Here is a 12221-nt window from a genome sequence, read left to right as displayed (position 1 = left end):
CAACTTTTTTAAATCAATCAACGGAATATGCCATATTAATAGGCTAAAGAAGAGATATCACATAATGATATGAATTGATTCAGAAAAAGTATTTGACAAAATTCAACACCCATTCATAATAAATACTCTGAAGACTAGGGATAGAGGGAAACTTTCTCATCTTGATAAAGAGCATCCACAAAACACCTACAGCTAACATACTTAGTGATGAAAAACTGAATGCTTTTACTTCTAAGATTGGGAATAATGCAGGGATACCCACTTTTGCCACCTTATTCAGCATACCATTGGAAGGCCTAGCCAGAGCATTAAGCGAGGAAAAATAAATAAAAAATATACAGATTGGAAAGGAAGAAATAAAACTGTTTCTATTTGCAGATGACATGATTGTCTATGTAGAAAATTCCAAGGAATCTACAAAAATAAAAAAATTCTTAGAACCAATAGGTGAGTTCAGCACAGTCACGGCATACAATATCAGCATACAAAAATTGCATTTGCATATACTGGCAATGAACATACAGACACTGCCGAAGAATGCAATCTAAAGAACTAATAACGGAGAGGCATAACATGTTAATGGGTTGAAAGACTCAACATAGTAAAAGTATCAGTTCTCTCCAAATTCATATACAGGTATAACTGTCAAAATTCCAGCAAGATTTTTTTGGAAGATAGAAGTCTATATTTTTCCAAAATTTAGATGTAAAGGCAAAGGAGCTAGAATAGCTAAGAGAATTTTGAAAAAGAAGTTTGAAGTGGGAAGAAACACTGTACCAAATTTCAAGACATTTATATGGCTACAGTAATCCAGTCTGTTTGGTATTGATAGAGGGATACACATAGCTCATTAGAGCAGGACAGAGAACCCAAAGTAGACTCACAATAATATATCTAATTGATTGCAAAACAAATTAAATGGAGGAAGGATAGCCTTTTCAACAAATGATGCTGTTGCAATCCATTGATCCCCCTTCCCCAAAAAAATTTAACACAAAAGGGATCATAGAGTTAAATGTAAAGCATTAAGACTATTAATCTTTTAAAAGAAAACGTAGAAAAATTTTCAGGACCTAGGGCAAGGCACAGTCCATAAAAGGAAGGACTGATAAATTAGTTGTCAACAAAGTTAAAAACTTTTGCTCTATGAAAGCCTATTTTCAGAGCATGAAAAGACAAGTTGCAGATGGGGAGAAAATGTTGCAAATCACATAGCCAACAAAAACTAGTATCTAAAATGTGTAAAGAACTCTTAACACTCAACAGTAAAAAAAAAAAAAAAAAAATCAATGTAAAAATGGGCAAAAGACATAAACATTTCACTGAAGAAGATAGGCAGATGACAAATAAACACATAAAAATATGTTCAACATCATTAGCCATTAGGGAAATGCAAATTAAAAGCTTAATCAGATATCACCACACACCTATAAAAAAAAAAAAAAAAAAAAAAAATCAATGTAAAAATGGGCAAAAGACATAAACATTTCACTGAAGAAGATAGGCAGATGACAAATAAACACATAAAAATATGTTCAACATCATTAGCCATTAGGGAAATGCAAATTAAAAGCTTAATCAGATATCACCACACACCTATTAGAATGGCTAAAATTAAAAAAAATAGTGAAAATACCAAGTACTGGTGAGAAGACTGAGAAACTGAATTTCTCATACATTACTGGTAGTAATTGTAGTGACACTGAAGGATTTTATGTCTGATCGAGGACCATGAGATGGCATTAGCACATAAGTTTTGTTTGGGTAGTGTTTTGAAAGATTTTCACCCAGGGACGTCCCTCACAGCATGAGACCATCCAGACTGCAACACAGGTTGTAGAAGAGGTCAAGGGAACTCACTGGGGAGAGGAGCTTGATAGGTCTACATGATGTCACTAGGCAGCATGCTAGGGACTCTCTGGGTCAGAGAACTCTGAAGGTCAGCAGCAGCTTGGGGTCTTCATTGCCCCTCATTTTATCTTATCTATGATTAGCAAATGTCAGCTATAGTTTTACAGGATATATAAAGCAGACACTAAGAATATGCTTATGTTTAAAATGATTGGATGTGTAAAATTTTGAGATTGGTACCATCAGGCTTTTGAGCTAATGGGTTCCCAGCCTGAAATGAAGAAGTAAACAACATAGGGCCAATATATAGAGGCCATTATTGGCTCATTTATATAACAATCCATCCCCTGGATCCATGTCTTTTTGTCTGTTTCTTTTGTTTTGTATTTTGTAAAATATATATAACATAAGATTTACAATTTTAAGTGTACAATTCAGTGGCATTCAGTGTTGTACATCACCACTATTTCTAGAACTCTTTCGTCATCCCAAACAGAAACTGCATACCCATAAATAAAAAAAATAACTTCCCCTTTCCCTCTCCTTGCAGCCCCTGCCAACCTCTGTCTGTCTCTCTGAATTTGCCTATTGTAGGTACCTCATATAAGTGGAATCATACAATATTCACCCTTTTGCATCTGGCTTCTTTCACTTAGCATAATGTTTTCAGGGTGTAACCATGTTGTAACAGATGCTTTCAATTTGGGGGGTATGTACCTAGAAGTGGAATTGCTGGATCATATGGTAATTTTATGTTTAACTTTTTGAAGGACTGTCAAACTGTTTTCCATGGTGGTTATACCATTTTACATTCCTACCAGCAATGCACAAGGGTTCCAATTTTTCTACGTCCTCACTGGTACTTGTTTTTTCCTTTTTCCTTTTTCTTTTTTTTTAATATGGTAGCCATACTAATGTGTATGTGGAGTGGTATGTCATTGTGGTTTTGATTTGTATTTCCATAATGACTAGTGATGTCCAGCATCTTTTTGTGTGCTTATTACCCATTTGTGTATCTTCTTTGGAGAAATATCTAATCAAGTCCTTTGCCCATTTTCAAACTGAGTTATTTGGTTTTTGTGGTTGAGTTTTAGGAGTCCTTTATATATTCTGGACATTAATCCCTTACCATACTTGTATAGATGATTTGGAAATATTTTCTTCTATTCTTTGGGTTGTCTTTTCACTCTCTTGATTGTGTCCTTTGATGCACAAAAGTTTTTAATTCTGATAAAGTACAGTTTATCAATTTTTTCTTTGTTGCCTATGCTTTTGGTGTCATATCTAAGAAATCATTGCCAACTTCAGTATCATGAAGATTTCCACCTTTGTTCTCTTCTAAGAATTTTACAGTTTTAGCTTTCACATTTCAGTTTACCTGTCTGGTCAAGAGGCTCCAGGATGCAAATTTTGGGCTTTCTGCAACTTCTCATTTTAACTCTTATCATCAGGAGGACTAGTGGGAGAGCCAAAGTGATAGCCTCTTTTAGTTTATCTAGTACCCATTGTTGCTCAGATTCTCACTGAAAAGTAGAAGACTTACAGGTGACTTGATAGCAAATATTGGAGGTAGAGAATGTGTTAGAGCCAGAATCCAAATAGTCCTATCAAATGTTGGACCTTCTTTACACATGGGGGAGGTTGGAGCACTAGGAACTTGTCTTACTAGACAGAAATAGTTCACACTTCTTCCAATGTGCTTCTTTCCAAATGTAGCTCCAAAACTGAACAGACTGGGAGAGGTCTTGTACCTTATATGGGACAATTGCCCATCTGCAGTAGAATGAATGTTTATATTCCCCCCAAATTCATATGTTGAAATCCTAACATCCAATGCAATGGCATTAGGAGATGAGTAATTAGGTCATGGATTAGTGATGATGGGATTAGTGCCCCTATAAAAGAGACCACAGAGAGCTTTCTTGCCCCTTCTGCTCTCATGGATTAGTGAGGATGGGATTAGTCCTTTTATAAAAGACCACAGAAAGCTTTCTTGCCCCTTCTGCCATGGGAGGACACAGTGAAAAGACAGCTGTCTGTGAACCAGGCAGAGGGCCTACACCAAACACTGAGTCTGCTTGTACCTTGATCTTGGGCTTTCCAGCCTTCAGAACTGTGAGGAATAGATTTCTGTTTTTAATAAGACACCCAACCTGTGGTAGTTTGTTATAGCAGCCCAAATGGACTAAGACACCATCCCCTCTCAGTGAGGTGTTTGCTCATAGTTGCAGTGGCCTGTGAGACAGAGTTTTGGTCAGGTCCAGTGAGGAGCATGTCATCAGTGTAATGCCAAAGCTGAATTCTTGCTGGGAATGTGGGGCAGACAGCTAGGTCATGTCTGCAAAGCACATGTGCAATCCCAGAGCTATTTACGTATCCCATAGGCAGCTGGCAATAGATGTACTGTTGACCTTCAAAGGTGAAGGCAAATTGTGGTTGACTCTCCTGCAAAATGTTTACTGAATAGAACCACGTTAGGCAAGTCTATAACTTCACACCATTTGCCTATGTGGTTTTGAATGTCATCCGTTAAGATAATAGAGGTGCTCTAATAAGTTCAGACTGCCACTTTGTCTCAGAGATCCTCTCAGCTCTCTGATAACAGGCGAGAAAGAAGCCACTCGGTTAGCACCTGGAGAAGTTGGGATATGTGTGGTCTAACTCCTCTTCTTGAAGCTGCAACTGGAGGTTCCCTCCTGATCCTATGGCACTGTGCTGGGGGTGGGATTGCGGTGAATGGGTGTCTCTGCTTTTCCTACTGGTTTCACTGTGGCTGTTTCCACACTCACCTTTAGTGCCAGAGCCTCTCAACTAATTTCTGGATTTCTCACAAAAGGAATTGATTCTTATGTTGCCGTTGAATCAGTGTGTCTGTGAAGGGAAGGAGAATCCAGGGCTTTCTATTCCTCCATCTGGCTGATGTCATTCTTTTCTCTTATCATTTATTTTTAATTAATTATTTATTTGTGTTTATTGAAATGTAATTGTACATATCTGTTGGGTACAATGTTGAATATCAATACCTATGTGCAATATGTGATGCTCAAATCAGGATAATTAGTATATTTAATTGTACATTACACAGTGTAATTATTTTTTGTGGCCCTTTACCAATTTCTCACTAACCTGCCCTCTTTCTCCCCCTCCCCTGGTGGCCTCAGTTCTGTTCTCTTTTTTTGAAAGTTCAATGAATTGCTGTGATTGTTGTCTGTCTGTCTTTTTTTATTTATTCAGTTTTTTTTAGCTCCCACTTATGAGTGACGACATACAGTATTTCTCTTTCTGATCCTGGCTTATTTCACTTAATGTAATTTTCCCTAAGTTCATCCACGTTCCTGTGAATGGTAGAATTTCATTCATAGTATTCCATTGTGTATATATACCACATTTTCCTTATCTGGTCATCCGATGATAGACATGTAGGTTGGTTCCAGCTCTTGGCTATTGTAAATAGAGCTGCAATGAACATGGGAATGCAGATATCCCTTCAACAAGATGATTTCCATTCCCTTAGGTATACCCCGCAGCAGGATTGCTGAATCATATGGCAATTCTATCTGTAGTTGTTTGAGGAACCTCTGTACTGTTTTCCATAATGGTTACACTAATTTATAGTCCTACCAACAGTGTAGGAGGGTTCCCCTTTCTCTGTATCCTTGTCAGCATTTGTTATTCTCATCTTTTTGATGCTGGCCAGTCTAAGAGGCATGAGATATCTCAGTGTGGTTTTGATTTACATTTTCCTGATGGTTAGGGATGTTGAACATTTTTTCATGTGTCTGTTGGCCATTTGTACATCTTCTTTTGAGAAATGCCTGTTTAGCTCCTTTGCCCATTTTTAAATCAGTTTACTTTTTTTTTTTTTTTTAACTGAAGTTATTTGAGTTCCTTCTGTATTCTGGATATTAATCCCTTGTTCGATGCATAGTTTGCAAATGTTTTTTTCACTTTCTGTAGGTTGTCTTTTCTCTGTTAATTGTGTCTTTTGCTGTTCAGAAGCTTTTTATTTTGATATAATCACATTTGTTTATTTTTTTCTTTTTTTGCCTGTGCTTTTGGGGTCTTATTCATAAAGTCTTTGCCCAGTCATATACTTACATTGGGAAGTGTTTCCCCTGTATTTTCTTTTAGGAGTTTTATAGTTTCAAGTCTTATATTTAAGTATTTAATCCATTTTGAATCTTATTTCTTAAAACTACATGTGAATCTGTAATCTCATTAAAAGTTTAATTTGGGCTGGCCCCATGGCTCACTTGGGAGGAGAGTGCAGCGCTGGTAGCGCCGAGGCCACAGGTTTGGATCCTATATAGGGACGGCTGGTGCGCTTACTGGCTGAGGGTGGTGCAGGCAACACCAAAGGGGTTACGATCCCCTTAGCAGTCAAAAAAAAAAAGAAAGTTTGATTTAAAAAAAAAAAGAAAAAGAAAAAACCTTAAGTTTGCTCAGCTCCAAAAGTCTCCTTTAGCAGAGGTCTTTCTGATGGGAAATTTATTTTTCAATTATGAGCATGTCCAGTCTTAATGTCACCAGAATTGCATAATTTTTTACATTTTCCCACTACCCGGCTAATATTTTCATAGGATGAGGAAAACATGAGTAATTGATTCCTCCAGCCAAACTAACCCACTTTTTTTTTTTTTTTTTTTTTTTTTTTGTCCATTTGAGGTTCTGGTGTGGGATGTATAACCGCTTTGACAAAGGATTGCAGCCCAAGCAGAGTATGATAGAGAGCCTCCTGGAAATTAAGAAACAGAGAGCAATGCTAGAGGCAGATGTGCATGAACTAGAAAAGGTGAGGAGAAAGGTTGCAAGAAGAGATCCTTTTGCCCCTTCTGGGTAGGCCCAGCCTACTTGGAGTTGAATTGGTACTTGTGGAAAGCTACCTGGCTGGCTTGTTATGCTCTCTGGCTTCCAAGTGTCCTGTGTCTACAAAGCTCTAAGCATAACTCCTTTTCTTATTTCCCATATGTATTAGTCCTTTTATGTTGCTTGTAACAAAATACCTGCAACTGAGGGATTTATAAAGAAAAACATTTATTGCTTACAGTTTCTGAAACTGGGAAGTCCAAAGTCCATCTGGTGGTGGCAGCCGTGACGCAGGGGTCTCACATTGCAAGATGGTGGAAGCAGAGAGAGCAGAGAGAGAGAAAGACAGATTCTCCTCTTCCTTTAAAGACCTCAGAACCATGCCCCTAACCACCATTTTAAATCCATTCACTACTGCACGGTCCTAAGGCTTCAACTTTCAATTACCATAGTAGGATTTTCCACCCTTTTAACAATCACAGTGAGGGTTAAGTTTCTAATACATAAAACTTGGGGAATACAATTCAAGCTTCAGTGAGTTTGGGGGGACATAATTCAGTCCAGTACACCATAGTGTGGCAAATATCTCACTCAGCTAGTTAAACAAATGTACTGGTTCCCTTTTTGTATCTGGGTGGAATGTTAGGAGGAGCAAGAGGGGATGACAAGGAAATCACACTGGCATTTGTTACCCATCAAGAGAATAAGTATAACATCTTGGGGTGCTGATGAGATCAATGAAATTGCTATATTTCTAATTTAGAAAACTTTGTAAAAGAAGATTCTTATATTCCTCCCATGTAGCAAGCTCTGTTCATTGTGTGGCTGTGCTATGTTTGTTTATTTTGCTTTACAATACCAGCAAAACCAAAGTTGGACACTTGTTTTTAATTACAGGTTAAACAAGTCAATAAGGATTTTTTTTTTTTAATATGGAAAATACTGGGCTGCTTCGGGAGTCTAGGGATCCCTAAGGGTTTGTTTGAAGGAGAGGGGAGGGGTACCCTATAGTAGAGAATTCTTGGAAAGAGTGTGCTGTTGAGGAGAGGGGTGTGAACTGACTTCAGGCCAGATAAGTCGTAGTTTTCCTGCTCCCTATAAGTAAACAAATATCCTTTATATTGTGGAAATAAATGTGTTATGATTACATCAGATCCCAAACTTTTAAAAGTCTTTTTTGTTTTGTCTTTTGTATTTTGGCAGCGGCTGTTACTGAGATCCGAACCCTGACCTTGGTGTTATCAGCACCACACTCTAACCAAGTGAGCTAACTGGTTAGCTGAGATCCAAACTGTTGAATTTCTTCTTGGGAAGCAACAGCCAGCCAGTTACTCGATTCCATTAAGGGAAAAAAAAAAAAAAAAAAAAAAAGGCTGAAGTATGACTTAAAATTGTAGGAAACAAGTAGCCTCAGGAAGGCCCAACCCTAGGCAGAATTAGGCAACTTCTTCATAAGGCCTCCTGCCTCCTCTTTTAGCTATTAACAGTCATTTCCACAAGGCTCCTAGAGGAGGTCACCTGCCCTAGATCCAGCCCTCTCACTTATCCCTGCCTGGTTCCCAAGAGAGAATCAAATTCATTTCAGATAGACTGAGATCATTCTCTAGAAGGGCTTCCTTTTAAAGTGTGTGTGTGTGTGTGTGTGTGTGTGTGTGTGTGTGTGTGTGTGTGTGTATGAGTATATTAACTTCCTTTTTTAAATACAGAGAATAAAAATAAAAATGGCCCATAATATCATCACCTAGACAACCCTGTAAAGTTAGAAAATGCAGAATACAATAAGGTACAAAATGAAAAGTTTAAAAGACTTCCCCAGCCACCTCCCAGTTCTAGTGCCTCTCTCCAAGGATCCTCACCATTTTTATTGCATATCACTGTGATTTTGTGATTTCCAGGAAAATAAAAATGATATGCCCAAACTCTAAGACAGGAACTCTTAACTGGAGTCTGTAAACCCACAGGTAGCCATAGATGGGTTTCTGAGGTCTATGGACCCCCTAAAATTATGTCTAAAAACTGTATGTGTGCACTGTCTTGTGCACATACATTTGCATGCATGCATTTCTCTGAGGAGAAGGTCCATCATTTTCTTCAAATTTTCAAAGGTGTCTATGACCGTAAAGAGTCAGTAGTGTAAAGTATCAGTGAATCGTCCTGTTATCCCTAAAAGAGAAAATATCTATTGGAGGTAGTATGAGATCATAGACAGGTCATAGATTTTGGCATTAAGAAGATGCAGGATCAGGTCACAGCTTTCCACTTCTAAATGTATGTGTTTGGGTGACTTACTTAACTTCTCTGATCCTCAGTTTCCTCATCTATAAAATACAGCTAACATCTAACTAACAGGTTTCTTTGATAAGGATAAAAGGAAGTTATGTGAACTTCCCAGCACATAGAGGTATTCAATAAATGTTAGTGATCCTCTCCCTTGCCCTCCCCCTCCCAATAATAAAATTGCATTTATCAGAAAAGAAGATTTTTATAGATACAAGGCCTTGAGGCTCTTTAATGGTAGGGCTTCTAAAGCACTATGGCAAGTGATAAGGAAAAGATGTTTGGGGTTGGGAGGCATGTGGAGGTTATTTGCTAGTGTATAAGCAAGAGCAGCAGGATCCCTGCTGGTCAGTGTGATATTTTCCTAGTATTTATGTTTCTAATTCTTTTAATCATTCCTTGCTCCCGAGACAGAAACTGAATACGTGTGATGAGCCACCAGAAGAGGTCTGTACCTGCTCTCAATTAGGGAATTTATTATCCCAGCATCTGGGAAGTCCTTTGACCAATCCTCTCGGCTTTATGGGTATTGATGGAGACCTGAATACCTTGATGGAGAATGGCACCCTGTCCAGGGAAGGAAGCCTCCGAGCTCAGATGGATCAAGTAAACAGCCAGTGTGCAGACCTCCACTGTGACTGCTGTGAGATCATGGGCAGTCTTAGGGCCATAAATATGTCTGGGGATGTGAGCATCTCCGAGGCCACGGGCATCTCTGCAGACTTGGGCATCTTTGAGGCTTTGGGCACCTCTGAGGTCACTGGCATCTCTAGAAACATGGGTATTTCTGAGGCCAGGGGCTTCTCTGGAGACATGGGTTTCTCTGGAGGCATGGGCATCATAGAGGACACGGGCATCTCTGAGGACATAGGCACCAAGGAGGCAGGCTTCTCCAAGCAGCAGTGAGCTAGCTACTCATCTGCTTCCATGCTAGGTGCACCTACAGCAGCCAAAATGATCCTCGTCCCAAAGTGGGCCATGCTGCTTTTCCAGTTGGTTTAAGCGAGTGAGGCCAGGGCACTCCTATCCCCACCTAAAAGTCTGGAAAGGGATTTAGGGACTTTACTGATTAAGCTACCAGTGTATGCATGTTAAAGCAGTCCAGAATGTTGGCAAGAGAGAGTGTGTTATTCTTCTAAAATGGTATTTAACTTCAGAAATGTTGCCTTTCAGATGATATGCTTATTAGGCTGGTTCCACTATCTGTTTTCCTTAATGATTAACTTCTCCTCCTTTTCCACCCTTACTGCAATAGCATGAGAGCGAAGTGGAAATATTGTCACAGTGGAAAATTAAGACCTTGTTGAGGGGATGCAGAGATAGTATGTAGCAGGTAACTGTGAATTTCAGAATGTTTTAAAAGAAAATTTTACTTCAGGTATGCTTACTCATGGGATGTTAGCTAATACTATTGCCAGTAGAGACCCCAATATTTGCCTGAGAAATAAATCAAAATGATCCTTAATTGTTAGCATGAGTGCATGGGTGCCTGGTGGTTTAGAACATATAAGGAAAGTTTTCACACTTGGTCTCCTCACCCCACACCCCAGCTAGGTCTTGTTATAATACTCACTTAGCCAATCCCCTTTTCATACATAGCCCGTAAGTAAACTTGAACCTACTACAGTCTAAAGTGATCAATTCCAAATTAGTGGGGTCCGAATTAGTAACATTGATTAATAACATTTTCAGCATCAGTTCTGGAAGCAACTAAAAATCTCAGTGCTGCACATTCTGGCTGAGACATGGTCTATGTGCCCATCTGGGTTTTTGCAAAACAGGCCCTTCTTAGGTCTTCTTATGAAAACCAGTGGTTTTGCTTGTGTAGACATCACATGAAGTTTGTGGCTTTTTAGACACAATTGGCACTTTTAAAATCTGGTAGGTTTGTTACTTTGTGCTAATGTGCAGTGTTGAAAAAAGTCCATTTTTGTAGCAGGTCCAGATACTCCTGGAGGAAGGGAAAGGATGTGTTTTTGTTTAAACACCAGATTTTCCCCTTGGGGTTGATATACTAGCTGGTGTTTCATCTTTCCTATTGGATATCTAGTCATGGTTTTGCCACTTACACATGCTGGAGGTAGGGTAGGCCTCAAACAGTTCAAGTCATGCTCCATATATTGTCAATATTTCCAGAACTCCCAGTGCCAACAGAATCCAGGTCCTCATCCAAGATGTCTATTCTGAATACTCTATGTCTGGTTTAAGCTCAAGAAAAAGAAACAAAAGTTAGACAACTTAAAGAGCCATATCTGTTGACCATCACATCCAGTTGTGAATACAGAAATCTATAAAGGATCACCGCATTTAGAAAGAGGTGCCTTTTAATTTAAGTGTTTAAGTTATGTGTAGGAGAGGAGAACCAAGATAGCTCCTTGATTTCTTACCCTTAGCTAAACTATGGAGCCAAAACAACCTTCCTCTTTAGAGGAAGAACTCTTAAGTTATTTTGGTCGTCTTTTTTTCATATGTAAATAGGAGCCATTTTTCTATTTACCGCCTCTTGGTAACTGTTTTAATTCTGTGTTTTTAAAGAACACAAATTCATTTGAGTCTTTTTTATTCATAAATAGGGGCCATTTTTCTACTTACCTCTTCTTGATAGTTGCCTTTATTCTATAATTTTAAAGCATCAAGGTGATTTTTTATTCTTCTCTGATCTCCATTTTTCCACAATTTTGTCCTTAGCTTATATAGCCTAAATAATCAGATGTTGCCAGTCGTCATTTGACTTCTTACTTTTGGAAAAAATAGTGTTTTGATCTGGAGGCTACATCTAACCCTAGCTTTGTGAGGGAAGTTGTCAAAAAGGATGATAGTACCAATCTGATAGGAGTGAGCCTATTCTGGGTTTTGCTTTATACCCAGGACTTTCTCCCCATCTCAATCTGTATTTTGCAGTTCCTTAACTAGCATGATATTCCAGATATAGTGTGTTGAGTTTTTGTTGTTGTTATTGTTTTGTTGTTGGGGGGGAGAGTTGTGGGGAGGAAAAAGGAAAATGGCAAGGTGTAGTAGTTTTTGAAAATGCTATAAAAGCTAGTTTAAAAGTCTCATATTTATTTCTAAAGACCTATGTAAGGACAGTACGTAGTACCCAACTTTATTTCTTAGATACAAAACAAAATAATCCAATAGTGAAAAGAAGGTCTTTTCAATAGAATTCTAAACTGAAAAGTGATAAATAGCAACCCTGATATTTCCAAAAGCAAAAACAATTTTTAAAAAGACTGTCTTATTTTGTTGAGTATCTAAGGCCATGGAATCAATTTTAGCCTCAAGATCTG

At 38.4% G+C, this 12221-nt stretch overlaps 1 protein-coding gene across 1 annotated transcript; it reads left to right on the top strand.

The window, feature by feature from the left end:
• Positions 1-6516: 6516 nt before the first annotated feature.
• On the top strand, positions 6517-9840 carry LOC103581825 (myotubularin-related protein 8-like; the record flags this gene model as incomplete). Its single annotated transcript, XM_008563569.1, has 2 exons — positions 6517-6643; positions 9349-9840. Coding segments are annotated over 2 exons (619 nt in total), but the record flags the coding sequence as incomplete, so codon positions are not given.
• Positions 9841-12221: the final 2381 nt, after the last annotated feature.

The sequence above is a fragment of the Galeopterus variegatus genome, unplaced genomic scaffold, assembly GCF_000696425.1.
Source record: "Galeopterus variegatus unplaced genomic scaffold, G_variegatus-3.0.2 Scaffold14026, whole genome shotgun sequence".
Taxonomy (NCBI): domain Eukaryota; kingdom Metazoa; phylum Chordata; class Mammalia; order Dermoptera; family Cynocephalidae; genus Galeopterus; species Galeopterus variegatus.
The sequence above is the reverse complement of the archived record's forward strand: the minus strand, read 5'-3'. Positions and strand labels throughout refer to the sequence as shown.